Raw genomic sequence first — 19,093 nt, 5'->3', positions numbered from 1 at the left:
CCATCTATTTTTGAATCTGCTTAATTCCATGATTAAAGAATACATAGGCATAAACCCTCAAAAGAAAGGAGAGAGTGGGAGAGGAAATAGCAACACAGTTTTAGAAGAAAATAGATGAGTGGCCACTAACTCAATCAACCAGAGAGAACTAAATCTCAGGTCAGCAGTAGGAAAAGGCAACAACCAATCAATGTGCTTCATAGATTACCCAAAAGTTCGTTTGTGACAAATCAGGAACCTCTGAAAGTAGGCGTAAGGACAGAGATTTTGACTAGAAGTTGTTTAAAGAAAGTTCAGATTGCCAGACACCCTCTTCAACTCTGTGTAGCCACAGTGAAGAAGGACTGAAAGTTTATTCTCTAGGGGCGCCTGGGTGGCTCAGTCTATTAAGCGTCTCACTCTTGGTTTCGGCTCAGGTCATGATCTTGGTGGGGTCCTGAGATGAAGCCCTGCATCAGGCTCAGCGCTGGGTGTGGGGCCTGCTTAAGAGTGAAGAGGACTGGAATATAGAACAGTATTAGTAGTAACATAGAACAAAGTACAATTTAAGGTGGAAGACATTAATTAGGATCAAAAAGAGACTACACAATAATAATAAAAATGACTGATCCATAAAAGAAGATATAACAAGGGGCGCCTGGCTGCCCCTCCCCCCTAAAAAAAGAAGAAATAATAAGTATAAGCTTTATACACTAAACAAAATAGTCTCAAAATATAAATACAAAATTGCCAAAATTTTAAGAAGAAATGGGCAAGTCCACATCAAGCTTCTATTTACCATTGTGGTGAAACTCCTAGCTGGTAGAGTACAGCAAGGAAAAGATAGGTAAGAATTGAAAGGAATCAAAACTTTATTTTTAGTAATTGTTAAAAATTTTAAGTGAAACAACTCTGGCATCATTGAGGATTCATAGGTAAGCAGTGGTATACATGCAGTAATAGTCATACAGTAGATTTTTACATGGCAGGAAAATAGGTAAGTTACAGGCTCATGAGTCAGCAAGTATAAATCCCAAAAAAATACCAACGTAATTAATAAGTTGCAGAATTGCCTGTGTTATATAATGTCTGAAAACTTAAGTACTAAATATTTCTCCATCCTACCAGTACAAACAGGCATGGAATGACTAGACCAATACAGGGTAGTGATTATCTCTGGGAAGGAAGCAGTGAACTGGACTTCAGCTATGCATACCTATTTCCTTTAACGAAAAACTGACCAGATATGGAATATGTTAAGATTAAGAGTAAGAATACTTCTTTGTATTTTTGAAATATTTCAGGGGCACCTAGGTGACTGAGTCGGTTAACCATCCAATTCTTGGTGTCATCAGGTCATGATCTCATAGGTCATGAGATCCACCCCCAAGTTGGGCTCCGTGTTCAGCAGGAAGTCTGCTTGAGGGTTCTCTCCCTGTGCCTCTCTCCCCACTTGCACTTGTTTTCTCTCTTTCAAATAAATCTTTAAAAAAATAAATATTTCAGGGGCACCCGGCTGGCTCAGTCAGTGGAGCATGCAACTCTTGATCTTGGGGTTGTAAGTTCAAGCCCCACATTGGGTGTAGAGATTATTTAAAATCTTACAGGAGGGCGCCTGGGTGGCTCAGCTGGTTAAGCGACTGCCTTCGGCTCAGGTCATGATCCCAGGGTCCTGGGATCGAGTCCCACATCGGGCTCCCTGCTCGGCGGGAGGCCTGCTTCTCCCTCTCCCACTCCCCCTGCTTGTGTTCCTGCTCTCGCTGTCTCTGTCTCTGTCAAATAAATAAATAAAATCTTAAAAAAAAAAAAAATCTTACAGGAAAAAAAAAACATATTTCACAAAGGTGTCAAAGAAATAAAATGAATTTAGCTCTCTTAAATAAGAACCCACAATGACTAAACCTAATCCAGTTTTGAAAATCAAGAGACCAAAACTTACTATTTTATAACTAGGGAAGCTAAAAGTAAAGCAGAGGGACAGGTCTGAGCTTTTGGTTTTTACATTTGGAAAAAAATAATGTGTTTTGGAACAAAAAGTAAGTCAGAGTGATTAATTTCAGGTACAGAATTGTTGGGTACTTGCAGGGGGGAGCTGTTAATATGTGTATACAATCATCACGTTGACTTACCTTGCGATTGGGTATCAGTGTTGTTACCGGTAATATTTTAAAGATCTGTATATAGCCTGCACAGACCTCTGAAAGTCTCCAGAAATTTCTTGTGTTGAAAAAAAATGTTTCAAATTGCAAAACTTTATACAAATTATCCCTGATTTCATGTGTCCTTCTCATTTTAACAGGCCTATCAGCCCCTGTACCCAGGGGTCGGAAAGGGAAGAAAGTAAAGACTCAAACAAGCTCATTTGATATACAGAAAGCAGAATGGCTTCGAAAATATAATCCTGAGCAGCTACTTCAAGATGAAGGATACAAAAAACATATAAAACACCACTGTAATAAGTAGGTAGTAGGGTATTTTTAACACAACTCATTAAAAGTTTGTATTTCTGAATTTATTAAAAATCTTAAAGCATGCTGATTTTGAGTACAGAGACAGTGTGGTCTAGGACCAATCCTAATCTTAATCTTACAGGGTATCCTTCAGCAAATCATGGTACCTCTTGAGAGAGAAATAAAACTGGCCTCCAAATGATCTCATTATATCTTACTTGGATATTAAATTATGATGATTGTGAAGATTTTGGAGAAACCTATTTTACTATATATGGTAGTAATGAGACTTATTTAATCAGAAGTAATTATTATTTAATTATAAAAATTCTGTATATAAATTCTTTTCCAATTTTAACCTCATGGATGAATTTTCTTTAATGATTAATATCTTTGTGTCTTTTTAATCCTTTTCCCTCATTTTTAGGGTTTTGCTTCGTGTAAGAATGCTGTATTATCTAAAGCAAGAAGTCATTGGAAACGAGTGTCAGAAAGTATTTGATGGAGTTGATGCAAGGTAAATTAAATAACCTGTTGATCCTTTCAGTAACATGATGAGGCAAAAGTTACAGGACCAGAAAATTGTAATTAAGTGGCTCCTTATTCAGTGAAGTTCACAAGAAGAAAATTCCAATTTGTTGCCTTTCCTCCATTAGTCTCAGTCTTTGGCTCTGTCACTAATAAAAGCTATAATAATAATAATAAAAGCAGTAGGAGTAAGCTTCCTACCACCAAATCTAAAACTTAACCTTTCTGTGCTCATTCTTTTCTCTTCCCTCTTATTCCAGTGGACTGACTTTTATGTCCATATATGATCCATCCGATGCCCTGGTCTCTTAGCTCCTTATTCTACATCTCCCTTCTTGAAATGCTATGTTCTTTTTTTTACCTTTTTTTCTTTTTTGAAGTTCTGTCTTCTGTAGGCATTATGCAAGTTTACCCACCTGTTGCCCTTTTTCCTCCCTGGTCTTTCCTCTTCATTTTCCTAGCTCTTACATTGGATTGTCCAGGAGCTCTGCCCTCAGCTCTCTTTCTTGGCTATACTCTCCTTTGGTATCAAATCTGATCAAGAAACAGATGACTCTCAAACTGACCTGTTCACCCCAGAGCTATAATCTGAGAGAGCTGCCTCCTAATATTCCCACTTGACAGTCTAATTGACATCTTAAAGTTTCCCTGGCTCTCCAAATCTTTTGCCTCCAACCCTTTTCCTCCTACCTTCCCACACACAGGCCTTCTCCATCCTGCTAAATGGTGGACCACCCAGTTGCTCAGGTGCCATTCTTGATTCCTCTCTTCCTTAAATCCCTCAGAAGGACCTGTGAGCTCCACAAAGTATAGAGTACACCCAAATCTGAGCAGTTTTCACCACATCCTCTGCTAAATCTCTAGTGCAAGCCACCATTATGCCACGTTTAGACTTTTGCAGTGGCCTCCTAATTGGGTCTCTGCCTCCTCTCTACAGGCTGACCTTCACACAGCAGCCAGAGTGATCTTTCTGAAGCAAAACTCAGGCCATGGCGCTCCTCTCCTTCAAACCTTCCAGATTTTTCTCATTTCTCTTAGAATAAAATCCATACTCCCTATGGCTCTACATAACTTGTGACCTCTTCCTTCATTCTGTCCCTCAGCCAGGATGCTGCAGCCACACTGGTGTTTCTGTCCCTCCAGAGTATCAAGCTCATTCTGTGCTCTACCTCCTGGTACACTCCTGCACCTCATCTTCCACAGAACTGTCTCTTCAAGTTATTCAGATCTCAGTTCAAGTTTTACCTCCTCCCAGAGGCCTTCCCTGGCCTCCCTAGCTAAAGCAGCCTACCAGTCACTCACTACTGCTTGACCTTATTTTATCTATTCATGATGCCTATTAAAGTTATATTTATTTGTATGTCTTTCTCTTCATTTCTATATTTATTTGTATGTCTTCTCTTCATTTCTATATTTCTTTGTATGTCTTCAAGTTTAAGCTTGAAGATTAAATATGCTGTTTTATTGATCTTTCTTTTCACAGCCCCTAGAGTCTGGGACATAGTAACACCCAATAAATATTTGTTGACTAAGTGACTCCTCTTTTCCCTTGGCCTGACGGGATCCTATCCACTTGTGATTTCCCAGAAACTACATTCTGTGAATTATCCCTACATTTTCCCCTTTCATTAATCTTCCCCTCTTTGGCTTCTCATTTGGACTTTCACATGTTCACATTTCCTTTAGCATAGACACAGATACACAAATACACACAACACTTTTGGATCCAGTATCTCCTCACACTATCATATGATTACTCTCCTTGATTTCACAGCCAGACTTCTGTATCTGTGTCTCCTTTTCCTCCTCTCCCATTTACAATGTGCTGCCCACCACAGTTCAGCTTCTGCCCCTCACTCCACCACCTACTCCAAGAAATCCTCACTAATATGCTTGCTGCTAAACCCATGGATATATCATAGTGTTTGTCTTACTTTACCTTTTTTTTTTTTTAAAGATGTATTTATTTATTTGAGAGTGATGGGGAGGGGCAGAGGGAGAGACTCTCAAACAGACTCCCCCCTGAGCATGGAGCCCAACATGGGGCTCGATCCCACAACCCAAGCCAGAACCAACAGTCAGATGCACAACCAACTGAGCCACCCAGGTGTCCCTGTCCTACTTTACGTTTATTGACCACTTCCTTCTTCTTAAAATGCTTCTGTAATAGCATTCGCCTGTAGAGGTTCTTTTTAGCTTTCTGCTCACTGCCTTGCAGCTCGTCTCCAGCCTGTCTCTTAAATGTCTTCTCATAGGTGCTCTCTCCTTGTCACCTCCTTTTCTTGGATGCTGTCATCTTTTCTGCGGTGTCAGTTTTTGTTTCTATACTATATCCAGGCCTTTGCAGTCTCCTGGAACATCGCCTTTCCCTCTTGCCTCCATTCTCCCCCATCTCAGTACTCAGCTGGCATCAGCTCAGCCTTTCCTGGCCTCTTTTAAGTCCGGGTCAGGCACATATCCAAGGTCCACTGTCACAGCGCGCACCATGCAGTATTGCAGGTACCTCTTCACAAGAGCAGTGAATGTCTGCCTTAGTATTTCTATTAGTGGCACGTAGTGAGTGCTGTTTTAAATACATTTTTCATGAATGATCTAGCCTGGGGAAGTTAAAGGTGGCTTTATGCAAAAGACAGAACATGAACTGAATCTTTAAAAACAGAAATCAACAACAGGAGCACATGCACATTGTTGTATCCCTTTTCCTAGCAGTTAACAAACACTTAACATGCATCTGGCACTTACACTGGAACTCTGGGTAGGTATATGCTCTTTACAAGCAGGAAATCTTTCCACTTCTGATGGTCATCCCAGTGTGTTGAGCTTAGAGTGCCACCTGATGGTTGGTGAGGGGAACTACCTGACCCACTTTCCTCTTGCCTTCCTCTTGGTTCTTAACGCTTTCTTTAGTCTTGGTCAGAAAATCAATCAAAAATAAATATCTTCTTTAACTGTATTTTTCCTCATCAATTTTTCAGCTTTCATTGTATCACAGGAAAATCACTCTTTCTGTATTTTCCTACAGTAAGCTAGAAAATACTGTTATTGTAACCCTTTTGTTTTTAAGAAAAATTAGAGGTAGTAAGATGTTCGTTTAAGTGCAGAAAAATTTCTTTAAGAATCTAGAGAAACGTCTCCATCCATTTCTCCATATTCCTTGGGTTAAAAACTTTTTTCTACTGGCAAAACATGAAAAATAAAAAGTAATTTCCTATCTATATTTCGTGTTTTATTTATTTACAAGACTTGTAAGTCTTTTGTTTTCATTGCCATTGTCCTTTATTTCTACTATATTAGTAGCTAAGTATTGCGTTCTTGTGGACTAGCTCAGGAACATATTGACCATTTATCAGTTTATTTCTATATGAAAAGTTATTTTGAGTTCCCGGACAGTGAACTTACAAATGAACTTCCGCTACACAACTTAATTGTAAGTTGGAAACTTCCCATTTTTTCAAAACAATAGGCCTTTGTTTATTAACTTAAGAAATTTTTGTGCTAAGACAAGGAGATGAAATTCTACTTAATTTTTGTTGTGTTTTATTATCTCTCATTCTTTGAAAATTAATAATTCACAAATATCAAATAGAGAAATTCTCAACTAGAAAATTTGATTTCCCGAGGTAATTTATCCTATACAATCTCTACCCTTTTCTTTAAAGATCTGTTTAGTAGGGCGACTAGGTAGCTTGGTTAAGCATGTGCCATTGGCCTGGGTCATGATCTCAGGGTCCTGGGAACCAGCCCCTCCTTAGGATCCCTGCTCAGCAGGGAGTCTGCTTGTCTCTCTCCCTCTGCCCCTCCCCCTGCCTGTTCTCTCTTTCCCTCTCAAATAAATAGATAAAATCTTAAAAAAAAAAAAAAAAGAAAGATGTATTATTTATTTGAGGGGGGAAGGGGCAGAGGGAGGAGACAAGCAGACTCCCCATTGAGCGCAGAGCCCCACATGGGATTTAATCCCACGGCCCTGAGATCATGACCTGAGCCAAAAATCAAGAGTCAAATGCTTAACTGATTGAGCCACCCAGGCGCCCCTCTACCTTCTTTGTTGAATAAAATATAAGAATGATGTGTGTGTGTGTGAAAATTAATGGTATTCATTTGCTAATTATTATCAGATGTTAGCTATATGCTAGGCTAAGGGAAACGATGGCTTGAATCACTTTGTAAAAAACTAAACATTTCAGTCCTGTACATGGCATATTTTCATTTTTAGTGGTGTTGTATGTGTTACTTATAAAAGGTTTCTGGGAAAATAATAATTTCAAATGATAGCAAAGGAAGTTATGTTTGCAGAATTGTAAGTACTCTTTAGTAGTTGTTTCATACTCATGAAAACAGCCAAATTACCAAAGCATCATGGATTTATTACAGTTTTAGTAGTTTATCATATTGTCATTTTTAGGCATGATATTTATATACAGCATAAAAATAGCACTTTGAGTGTTTTAGTCAAATTATGAATCAAAACTTGCCATTTTCTTTTGCTCGTAAGCAATGCTTAATTTGTCAGTGGCATTTTCTTACCAGTAGCAGTCTAGAAAAGATATGCCTTGTTTTGCAGCCTAAAGCAATTAATTTGCCCTTCTAGTGCCCCATTCTCCTCATACACAAAATGAAATATTTGAACCAGCTGATTTTTGTCAAGTTGTTTGCTGACATAAGATTCTACTCTCCCATAAAATGCTGTGTTTATATATCTAAAGGAAATCAGTGGAAAGAATATGATTCCTTAAGAGTAAAGTAAACCTGTTGAAAAATGTCTTCTGTTGAGCTTAAGGATATTAATTCATTTTTTAGTAACTTTGTTGATCATGTACAATTTTGTAATTTTAACTGGTAATTGTGGAAAATAAAAAAAAAATCAATGAAATAAAATCATAATGTCTTTTTCTTAAAAACCATAATGCTTTTTACAAGCTAGGTAAAGTTTGCCTCTTCTTTGGCTTGTTTGTAATAATTCATAGTGCCATGTCGTGATTTTTTTTTTTTAAGTGACATTGATGTTTGGGTCCCAGAACCAGACCACTCAGAAGTTCCTGCTGAATGGTGGGATTTTGATGCTGATAAGTCACTTCTTATTGGAGTTTTTAAACATGGTAAGTGAGAAGGAAGGTAGGTAGAGTCATCTTCTGTGTATAATGTAATTCAACTAGTTCTCAGTTTAACGATTTCCGCCTATAGCTTCATTCCAGTAACACTGATGTTATTATACATATCATGTAACGCACGAATTACCAAATTATGTCTGTCAGTCCCTACACTTTTTCATGAAAGGGGTGGCATACATGACCTGCCCCTCCTGGGCAGAAGTCACACTAACTTCCCCTCAGGAAGAGTTCTTATATAAAGTGTGTTATGTATGATCAGTTTTCCTATTTTTCATTTTAACTGATAAACTTAATCCAAACTTTTAAAAATACCTATGCCAGACCATGTAGTATTTGTGACAATTTCTAGAAAACCTACTCTACCCTGTATTATTTTAATATATGGTCCCTTTAGTCCAGGAACAACATCTGCTGTAAATATGAGCAATGCTTATATTCATACATCTTTTTTCTTTTTATCCTTTTTACTTTCATAATTGGTGATCCCTCCAGGTTATGAAAAATATAACACTATCCGAGCAGACCCAGCATTATGCTTCTTGGAAAGAGTGGGAAAACCTGATGAGAAAGCAGTCGCTGCAGAGCAGAGGGCAAATGATTATATGGATGGGTATGTGCACTTCAGAGGCTTGATTTCTCCATATATCTCTATCAACAGCAGCATGTCCTACCGGTGATGTTTATCTTTAAATAATGTAGTAGTAAGAGAATTGGAGTTTACAATCTATAAGAGTTAATGAAACTCTAATAAGTTAGTGTTTATCCAGTGGTGTGCTCAAGGAAGAGACTCCACCTGCCCCAAAGCCATCCTTGTGGTGAGTCCTTCATTTTTCCATTCTTAATGGTCATGGCCATTAAAGCCATACAATTCTAAGGGCATAGAGGGAAGAAGACAAAGAATATTACAATTGAAGAGAAATAGGATGTTTGTTCATTGTAACTGTTATAAGGTCTTTACTATCTTTGTTTTCTTACCAAAAGAGAAAAGTAGGGGACTGTATTAAGGTTAATATTATCACATTTAAAAGCAAACTTGGTAGTAAGAGTCAATTAGAGTAGCTTTCTTCTGACTTGCCGTATAACTGGCTTCACGCTGTGACTTGGGGTCATCAGGCTAAAGAACAGAGATTTCAGTCTGAAACATGCTGAAAAGTCCTTCCAACAAGACTCCATTTGTCCTTTCAGGAGAAATTTTAAGTCCAGTACAATAATTGTAGCATCTGTTGGTATTTTAACAGGGATGTGGAAGATCCAGAATACAAACCTGCCCCAGCTATCTTTAAAGATGATATAGAGGTATGCTTTGGATCCTGTTTTAAAATTCTCATTCCTGGTTTTTCCATGGTTTCTTTGGTTGCATTTTCTTTTGTGTGTTTTTCCTTCATATGTTTTCCTTATACATAATTCTGTTCTTCAGAAGATGAGCGAAGTTAGTGATCCACTTAGGTCGACAGTCATCACAAATAGTCCTTCAGAATATGCCTGACCTCCCTCTAGACACGCTGGAGGCCGTGGTGGACATGTAGATGAAATGGAGCTTGCCCACATGCTGCACTGCTAGGAACTAGGAAACACGGTGTCAGGGACAAAACCCCAAAGCAGAGTGAAAAGTAGACACTGAAAGTACACAGCAACAGATAGAAACTAGACCTACATAAAGGGTTTGAAAATAGAGGGTAGAGCCTAGAGGAATTCCGAACTGCTAAAGCATAGTTAATTCTAAGTGTTCTGTTTATACAAAGTCAAAAGGAAGAAGCAGAGTTGGGTGAAAATACTCCATGGAGTGGGGAAAGGATGTGAAAAGGGATGAGGGCATGGGAAAGGACTAGACACTGCTGTAACTGTCAGGTAAGGTGTGCTGGTCTTGGTGGCCACGGGGCTTGGATATTGATGCCTTTATGAGGACTAGAGAGGGTTCAGGCCAGTGTGTGGCGGTGAGAATGGAGATCCTGCATAGAATGAGAACCCTCAGAGAGCAGTACTCTGACAAACAGCACAGGGCAACAACGAGGAAATTTATCTCCACGTAGGTACTGGGTAGGGAAAAAATTGTTTCCCCTGAGAATTCATAGCCATAGGCATGCTTACTCTCGAGCTTACAGTTTGATTCTTTTACATCATCTGCATGGTCCAGGAACTCTCGAACCAAAAATGTAACATAGCAAGGGTCCCAGGCTGGCAATAATCCTGAGGTACCTAATAGAAACAAAAAGAAAAAGAATTGTGGCAGAAACAGCTTCAATGTAGACTGTACTTGAGTCCTGAAGATAAAAGCCCTCCATGAAATGAGGTCAAAATCCAAAAATTCTAAGTATGTGAGGAATAATTTACCATGAGTGAATGTTAGCAAATACAACAAAGAACAAGATTAGACCTCTAAGAACTTCTGATGGAGATCTATTAAAATAGGAAATAAGTAATTTTATAAATGGTTAAATACATTAAAGAAAGATCCAAAAACAAAAGAAAGAAAAAAAGATCTATGATTTTAAAAGACAAGGGATGTATGTAAAAACAATTTTGTATAACATTAGAAGTGGAAAATACAGTCACTGAAAATTAAAACTCCACAAATAGGCTAAACATTGTGCTGAAGAGGCAGATTAGACACAGATCTTGAGAGAAGAAATGATTTAGGAAACAGATTTGAGGAAAGGATCCATAACGTAGCATGACGGCACAGTTTAGCCCAATCAGGAGAGAGAAACCACATAGTCTGTTGAATAGGAAGAGTTTAACGTGAAGAAATATTGACTATAATAGGGGGACTGAAGTAGTGAGGACTAGCTACTATGCTTAGGGCTGACACAGTGCAGCCAAGGAAGAGCCCCGTCCCTGGCAGGGCTGAGATGCTGATTTTTTCTGAGAGAGCATGGCCACACCTCATTGGATGGCAGAACAGTTGCTGTGATGGCCCACTGGCACAACTTGCTGGAAATCCACCCTCCAGGGTTGCCAAGGGAGCTTTTCCTGGGGAAGTGTCTCACTGGAGGCGCTCCACTGCAAAACCACCTGAGGCCGAGGCTGCTAGGGAAAGCTGCTGGCCAGTAGGCACGCAAAGAAGCTGCTTGAACTGCAGAGGTGGGCCCTGGGGAAGCTGCTTGTGCTGTGGGAGCTGAGCCTGGGAGGAGTTCACCCAAACCAGAGAAGTAAAACCCTTTTCCTCCTACAGTGTCTCTCTGGCTGCCACAACTGAGAAAGCTTAACCTCGTACTGGCTGGCCAAAAATATTTAAAGAGCCCAGATCCATTTTCTTAGAGCCAATTAAAGGTATGAGAGGCAATGAATTTAGGGCTGAGAGGCAGTAAATCAATATGAAAAACTCTTTAGACTTGAAGAGGATAGCATAATAATGTCTGACATATATCTAATAGGTATTCCAGAGGGAGCGACCAGAGAGATTAAGGGAGAAGATCTGTTCTAAGAGATCAGCTGAGACGTTTTTCAGACTTAATGAAAGACATGAATCTTGAGATTCGAGAAACAGAATGAATCTTGACAGGGTAGACACAATTAAATCCACTCCAACAAAACGTCCTGGCGAAATTGCAGATATTCCAAAGAGCAGATGTTAAAAGCAACCAGAGTAAAAGACCCATTTACAAAGAAATGATGATAATTCTAACTTCAGGCTTTTCTAAAACAACAACAGAAAATAGTAGTCATTGGAATAAAACCACCAAAGTTATGAATATATTTACAGTAATGTTGGAATACCTGATTGGAGATGCTCTGTTGACAGATAAAAACTAGATATACAGGGCGCCTGGGTGGCTCAGTTGGTTGGGCGACTGCCTTCGGCTCAGGTCACGATCCTGGAATCCCGGGATCGAGTCCCACATCGGGCTCCCTGCTCAGCGGGGAGTCTGCCTCTCCCTCTGACCCTCCCCCTTCTCATGTGCTCTCTCTCTCTCAAATAAATAAATAAAATCTTTAAAAAAAAAAAAAAAACTAGATATACAGCACAAGCAAACTGTTCAAGGTTGAAAGAGGAAAGATTTGCAGGTTGTCTAATAATCAAATATGAGAATGAATAAATTATGAGTTGGTATACAGAACCAACAACAACAACAAAAAACCTGTTATCGATAAAACCTAGGGTATATTTGCAATTATAGGAAGGGTGGAGGAATAACACTTGGCCTAAGTGTGATCATGGAAGGGGAAAATTTTAGTGGAAAATAACTGGACTAAAGTGTACAAGGCAATAGAGAAGTGTAAAAGGGTGGAAATTGAGAACAAGATATTAAAATTTTTATTTTTGCTCATTAAAAATTAAAAATTCTGTTGCAAAAAGTTCTCTATTACTATTAAGGAGTTTGATTCCCGGGGCACCTGAGTGGCTCAGTCATTCAGTGTCTGCCTTCGGCTCAGGTCATGATCCCAGGGTCTTGGGATCGAGCCCTGCGTCGGGCTCCCTGCTCAGCAGGAAGCCTGCTTCTCCCTTTCCAACTCCCCTGGGTTGTGTTCCTTCTCTCGCTGTCTCTCTCTCTGTCAAATAAATAAATAAAATCTTAAAAAAGTTTGATTCCCTTTTCATCTTTAATGTGTCTTGAGTCAATCAATCTATGACAAATTTCTGTTTTCTTTTAAAAGGATGATGTTTCTTCACCAGGAGATCTTGTTATAGCAGATGGAGGTAAATTGCATTTCTCTCTTTTTACTTAGTTTTAGTGGAAATTCACATTCTCATGATACCATGAAATCAATAAACTATTAAACTTCTATGATGTTTTAGATGTGTATGAAATTTTTATTGAAGACCATCGTAATCATTATGGGACATACTAGTTGATTGGGAATTTAACAATATTTTTAGTTGCAAATCTTTATGCCATGACTCACTGAGCTTTTATGGAATCAAAGCTTTGATGATTTTATATGGCTTGATTATTAAACTTATGTAGGAGATTTCATCATTAAAGTGTTGATTCAGTAATCCGTTCAACAGCTTATTAGTTCCATATTAGGAACCATATTAGGAACCATCCTTTCTCACAACCTTTTTTTGCAAAGCGTTTCTTTGCAGGGTCTTGCTTCTACTTCCTTCTGATTATCAAGATAGAAACATGCTGTCACCAGAGTACCACTCACTCCCAGCTGGCATCCAAGTGGAATAGGGCCTCGTCCTTTCATAGTTTGACTAGGAAGGAAGGAGTAGTATTTGCTTAGTGTGAATGATTACCGCTTAATTATGGTATATGTAATTATAAGATTATACCCTGAAAATAGCTAGATCCTGCATTTTATTAGGTGAATAAAAGCTTAAAAGTGATAGCATTGTCATAGGGAATTTTTTATAATATATGTTCCTCACTTATGACCTGTAAAATGTTTTGATTCTCACATAAACTGAGACAGATTTAATATAGAAGAAGGCTTTAATTAAAAAGAGTTTACAGTATTCAACTTCTCAGGGATTTCAGTTTGACTTTTAATTCATTTAAGCTTAAGGCATTTGAGTATTAGCTAGCCGATAAAATGTATTAGACCTGGAAATGCAAGAGTTGTATTTTCTGTGCAAGGGATGCTCAGTAGATACTGTTGTGGTTCTTTATTCCACTGTGACCTACTTACTTTGAGCTGTCTTTAAGTTTGTTGTAATGTTTTTAGAGCTGTAGTAAAAAGAAAACTTCTTTATAATAAGAGGTTTGGCCTGTGTGAGGTTTTTTTCCACATAATCAGATTGAAAGAAAAAGATTTTAAAAAGTAAGGAAATTTTGCTGTTTTTATGAGTTTCGTATCTGTTTAGTTTTGGAGGGCGGGGTTTCCGGTTTTCAGTTGGTTTTTTTTATTATTGACATGAATTTCTTTAAATATAGATGGTCAACTGATGGAAGGTGATAAAATTTATTGGCCAACTCAATCAGCTTTAACTACACGTTTGAGGCGTCTTATCACTGCATATCAGCGTACTAATAAAAACAGACAAATCCAGCAGATACAGCCTACTTTCTCAGTGCCTGCCAGTGTAATGCAGCCTCTTTACGAAGAAGCCACTCTCAATCCTAAAATGGCAGCCAAGATAGAAAGACAGCAGAGGTAAGACAATAGCACTAAATTTTTAATATTAGTATAATTGTATAAATGTAGTTATTCATTCAGAAGGCTGTTAGAGTGTGATTATCTCACTTTGTGAAAAACATGTATAGGTAGAGAAGTTGGTCAAAGCAAAGTGTTTTATGCATGCACACATATGCATATATATACTTGTACACATGTATACAAATATGGTCAAAGATTAATTGCATTTTATAGTTCCTAGCCATGCTTCATATTTAATCATTATTTTGTCATGCTTATAAACAGTGAGTTACTAAAAAAATGAAGTTGCAAAACAAACTCAAGAATTATTAATAAATTAAATAATTAGTTAATTATTAATAAAGCATACATTTAAAGTACATGAAATAAAGTCCATTCTGCCTTATTTTTACATTATGACATTTATGAAATATAAGAATGTATGGAAGGCAAGTCCATTTATGTTTTATACAGAGGATGGACCCTTGGAACTACTGATACCAAAGGGGGGCAAAATGGTAGACCTTTTTGCAAGAGAACTTGTTAAGAAGACAGGCGTGCTTCTCTCCTTCCAGAAGCTTTAACTTCTTAAAAAGGATAGAGTATGTTGAAAAGAATAGCAATGTTCCGCAATAACCTGGCCTCCATGTGAAGCCTGGGTCCTTGGATGTTCTCTGGAAAATACATCATTGTTCTTTTGTATTATTTGTAGCACAGTCATTGTAACCAGAATTTAGTCAGTCTGAAACTTAAGATGTTTAGATGACCCAGACATAAGCTTCTTCAGATACTACTACTACCTCAGCAAATACACTGTTTCAGTTATCTATAATTGCGTAACAACCGCCACCCCAAAATGTGGTGACTTAAACATCAGTTTTTTATTTCTCACGGCTCTATGGGTTGACCAGGTGGTTCTTCTGCTCCCCATGGTGTTGGCAGGAGTGCTGAGATGGCTGGAGGGAGAAAGTAGCCTCACCCACATGGCTGGCAGTTGGCACTGGGAACTTGAATGAGGAAGCACTTCCAGTGGCAAAGGCAGAAGCTGCGATTTCTTAAGGCCCAGCCTCAGGGTTACAAAGTGTCACTTCTGCCACATTCTTCTGTGGGTCAAAAAAAGTCACAGGGCCAACCAAGATTAAAGGGAGAGGGAAATAGATTATGCCTCTCCGTGGGAAGACGGGAACTCATGGCCATCTTTAACCTCCCATATGCATTTTCCCTTGGTCAGATCTGGATTAATCTTCCTAAAAGTCTAGCTTTATCATGATAGTCCATGGCTCCTTATTTACTACAGGTATAAAGTTTGTTCTTAAGCCTCGGTTCAAGAGTCTTTTCAGTTTCAGCATGGATTTCTAATTCTGTCCGGTACTCTTTCCTCAGCCATAATGTCCTATGTATTCTTGACTCAATACCTAGCTTATATTGTTCCAATCACCTGGGACACCCTTCTTCCCACTCTTTAGTCCAAACCTAGCCCCTCCTTCAGAGCTCAATGCCTATCCTATCTCTTCTAATAATTTTTTTCTCAACCAGTCCAGCTCACTTTATTCTGTTTCCTGCACTCAGATAGCATTTACCGAAATAAACTACACATTGTCACACAAATATGTCATTAAGAACATTGATCTTTGCCTTTCTAGGTCTTGTCTTTCTAAGTTGTCAGTTCTTTGAGGGTAGACACTGTCACATTTCTGTGTGTCCTGTGCAATCTTTTCATCCATCCTTTGTATACTATCCCTACTTTCTTCCCCCAGCTGCAAGGTTCTTTTTTTTTTTTAAAGATTTTATTTATTTATTTGACAGAGAGAGAGATAGCGAGAGCAGGAACACAAGCAGGGGGAGTGGGAGAGCGAGAAGCAGGCTTCCTGCCGAGCAGGGAGCCCGATATGGGACTCGATCCCAGGACCCTGGGATCATGACCTGAGCCAAAGGCAGACGCTTAACGACTGAGCCACCCAGGCACCCAGATGCATGGTTCTTATGATTTGACTGGTTTCCCAGGATATTTTTTTTTTTTTAAAGATTTTATTTATTTATTTGACAGAGACAGAGATAGTGAGAGCAGGAACACAAGCAGCGGGAGTGGGAGAGGGAGAGCAGGCTTCCCGCCGAGGAGGGAACCCGATGTGGGACTCGATCCCAGGACCCTGGGATCATGACCTGAGCCGAAGGCAGACGCTTAACGACTGAGCCACCCAGGCGCCCTCCCAGGATATTTTTATATCAGTATTACATTAATCTTCTTAAGGTAGCACTATGATAGAAATGGCCTGTTGATGTTTTTCAAAAGTCTTGTACATTCTTTCTTGTTCACACAATTCCATAACTTAACCAGGAAAAAGTGTCCATAAATTAGACTGTGTTTGGAGATCTGTGGTGTGTGAGGATAATATTACCCTCTTAAAGTATCTTTAGGAGCTTTCAACTGAACAGAGACTATTTTTAGCCAAACATATGGAGTGTTTCATGATCTGACCCCAACCCTATGTCCTTCTGTCCCCAATATGAGCCATATCCTTGTCAATCTGGAATGCTCATCATACCCCCAAAATGTAGACTACTTCCTACTTTGCTTATACTGTGCCCTCTTCCTAGAATTCCTAGGCTGATCTCCACCTTGTTCCATCTTAAATACCACTTACTTCTGTGATGCTTTCTTGATCACTCAGGTCTGAAGTGGTCCTCCCGTCTCCTGTGCTCTCCTAAAATTCTTGGTTTCTATAACACATACAACTGTAACATACTACCTTATACCAGAAATAGGTTTGAAATGTTTTGTCCTTTCCCTAAAGGTAGGGTCATCGTGTCTTACATAATCTGTATCCCCTGCGTATTTTCTTACAGAGTAGATGTGCAATAAACTATTATTATCTGAAGGAAAAGCGTGGTTGGATAGATGAGTCAGCTAACATTTTTTTAAAGACTCATTTATTTATTTGAAACAGAGAGAGAGTGTATGAGCATATGAGTGGGGGAAGGGGCAGAGGGAGAGAATACCCAAGCAGACTCCTGCTGAGCGCAGAGCCCAACACGGGGCTCAATCCCACAAACCACGAGATCAGGACCAGAGCCTAATCCAAGAGTCGTACGCTTGGACTGAGCCACCCAGGCACCCCTCAACTAGCATTTTTAAATGTATTTGCAAGGCAGTATCCTGCACTTATTCCTTTAAAGTGTTGGGTACTTGAAATGTTTTAAATTTTATTATAGTCATTATATTCAGCATTAATAAATATTTATTTTAGTGACCAGTGTGACTTTTTCTTTAATCTGACTCTAAATAGATGGACAAGAAGAGAAGAAGCTGACTTTTATAGAGTGGTGTCTACATTTGGAGTGGTATTTGACCCTGATAGAGGCCAATTTGATTGGACAAAATTTAGAGCTATGGCTAGGCTGCATAAGAAAACTGATGATAGCTTGGAGAAGTATTTGTACGCATTCATGTCTATGTGTCGGAGGGTTTGTCGTCTTCCTTCCAAAGAAGGTAGGTATAAAATTTCTGTCTTTGCTGGTTTGAGTCGAAGAAGCAAAAAGCACTAAAATTCAGAAATTTCCAACTTGTTTGTTTCAATACTGTCTAATTCAGCACATCAGTAATTTTTCAGAATTGTAAATAAACTATGTTCAAAGATCTCCCTGTTTGTTAATCCTGCTATTAAAATGAGATCTAAAAAGAAGAAAGTTACACCCTGAGTTTCAAGGAATGGCCAGTGGTTATTCAGTATTAGACTGATGATCTGGGGAGAGATAGGAGATACGTGGTAGCTTATGAACAGAACTAACTTGTGTATTTAGTCCATCTGATAGGAACTGTGTTAGAGGGCTTATTTACATGAATAATCTTTTGAGGAATGAGGCCTCCGCTCAAAGGACATTTTAAAGAGTTTTAGTAGGAAAAAAAAAGAAAAAGAAGAAGAACAACTAATCAGACGTGCTGGTGCTCAGCCAAGGACCTGTTCTGGGCTGAATTTCATTGTCTTCGAGGCCCAGAGAAATAGCTCATCCTGCCAGCAACCCCTCTCGATAATGCTGTTATTAGCCACTGTCTCCAGTCTTTGTTGAATATGATTTCTGACTACTAGACCCAGTGCCTTCCTACTCCTGTTTCATAGTAAAAATATAAGTGGCTAATAAAAGGACATAAATTCCATGTGAGTCTGTTTGCTTGTTTTAGTTTTATGTCCTAACAGATCTGTTGTCAGTCCGCTGAATAGAGTAGCCCATCACTTGATTACCCGAATACCAGATGATTCAGAGTAGATTTTAGTCTACTTAAATGTCTTTTGTAAGACTAGCAATGGTTTAAAAAGACAGATAAAGCAAAGTATTGCGTCTTCTGTTACTGATGTTTAACAAGAGGCCCTCATTTCTTTTTTTATTTTCTTAATTCCCATCAGCAATGTAAAACGCGGTGAATAAATTAACCACTTTGGACTCCAGTTTTAAAACAAAAAGGAAAGGGTTAATTACTAAATAGTGATTGAAAAGGTAGTGTTTTCTTGTTGGAAATGGGAGTGAAGTTTTACTTAGATCAGTTTTCCAAACTTCCTCAGGTCACAGAGCCCTTACTGTCTAATTTTTCACAGCACCTGAGGCCAAAAGTTCTGTTTAGTGAATAATTAGATCCAAACAACTTAATGAGTATTATGTCCAACAGTCTAGTAATTGTTTGAAAGCATAATATAAATTGAAAGCAAAAATACTACTTTTCTTTCTTAAATAGCCACACTTACTTACCAATGTGATGTGTATACCTGTCAGGCACTGTACAACTCTCAAACCTTGGAGGTAGAATGGATACTCCCAGTCTTGTTTCCTGTTCCATTTCTTTTTTTTTTTTTTTAACTTTTTATTTTGAACTACTTTTAGACTTTAAGAAAAGTTGCAAAAACCTATAGAAGTTTCCATGTATCTCTCACTTTGCTTCCCCTACTATTAAATCTGACATCAGACCAGGAAATTAACATTAGTACAGTGCCATTAACTAAACTGAATACT

The 19,093-nt window shown here is 38.6% G+C and overlaps 1 protein-coding gene across 16 annotated transcripts in view; it reads left to right on the top strand.

Annotated features, from left to right (window-relative positions):
- Nucleotides 1–19,093, top strand: part of CHD9 (chromodomain helicase DNA binding protein 9) — a 222,601-nt gene that overhangs the window by 178,227 nt on the left and 25,281 nt on the right. For all 16 annotated transcript variants that reach the window (XM_045891120.3, XM_045891118.3, XM_064580402.1 and 13 more), the window contains 8 exons: nucleotides 2,279–2,438; nucleotides 2,857–2,946; nucleotides 7,950–8,053; nucleotides 8,558–8,675; nucleotides 9,304–9,361; nucleotides 12,662–12,704; nucleotides 13,888–14,107; nucleotides 17,377–17,579. In XM_045891120.3, coding sequence (XP_045747076.1) covers nucleotides 2,279–2,438; nucleotides 2,857–2,946; nucleotides 7,950–8,053; nucleotides 8,558–8,675; nucleotides 9,304–9,361; nucleotides 12,662–12,704; nucleotides 13,888–14,107; nucleotides 17,377–17,579 — 996 coding nt within the window. The remainder of the gene's footprint in view (nucleotides 1–2,278; nucleotides 2,439–2,856; nucleotides 2,947–7,949; nucleotides 8,054–8,557; nucleotides 8,676–9,303; nucleotides 9,362–12,661; nucleotides 12,705–13,887; nucleotides 14,108–17,376; nucleotides 17,580–19,093) is intronic.

Source organism: Mirounga angustirostris, unplaced genomic scaffold, assembly GCF_029215605.1.
Source record: "Mirounga angustirostris isolate CCGP_5_RB_7025 unplaced genomic scaffold, mMirAng1.0.hap1 SCAF_16, whole genome shotgun sequence".
NCBI lineage: Eukaryota > Metazoa > Chordata > Mammalia > Carnivora > Phocidae > Mirounga > Mirounga angustirostris.
This window is presented reverse-complemented; position numbering and strand designations above follow the sequence as displayed.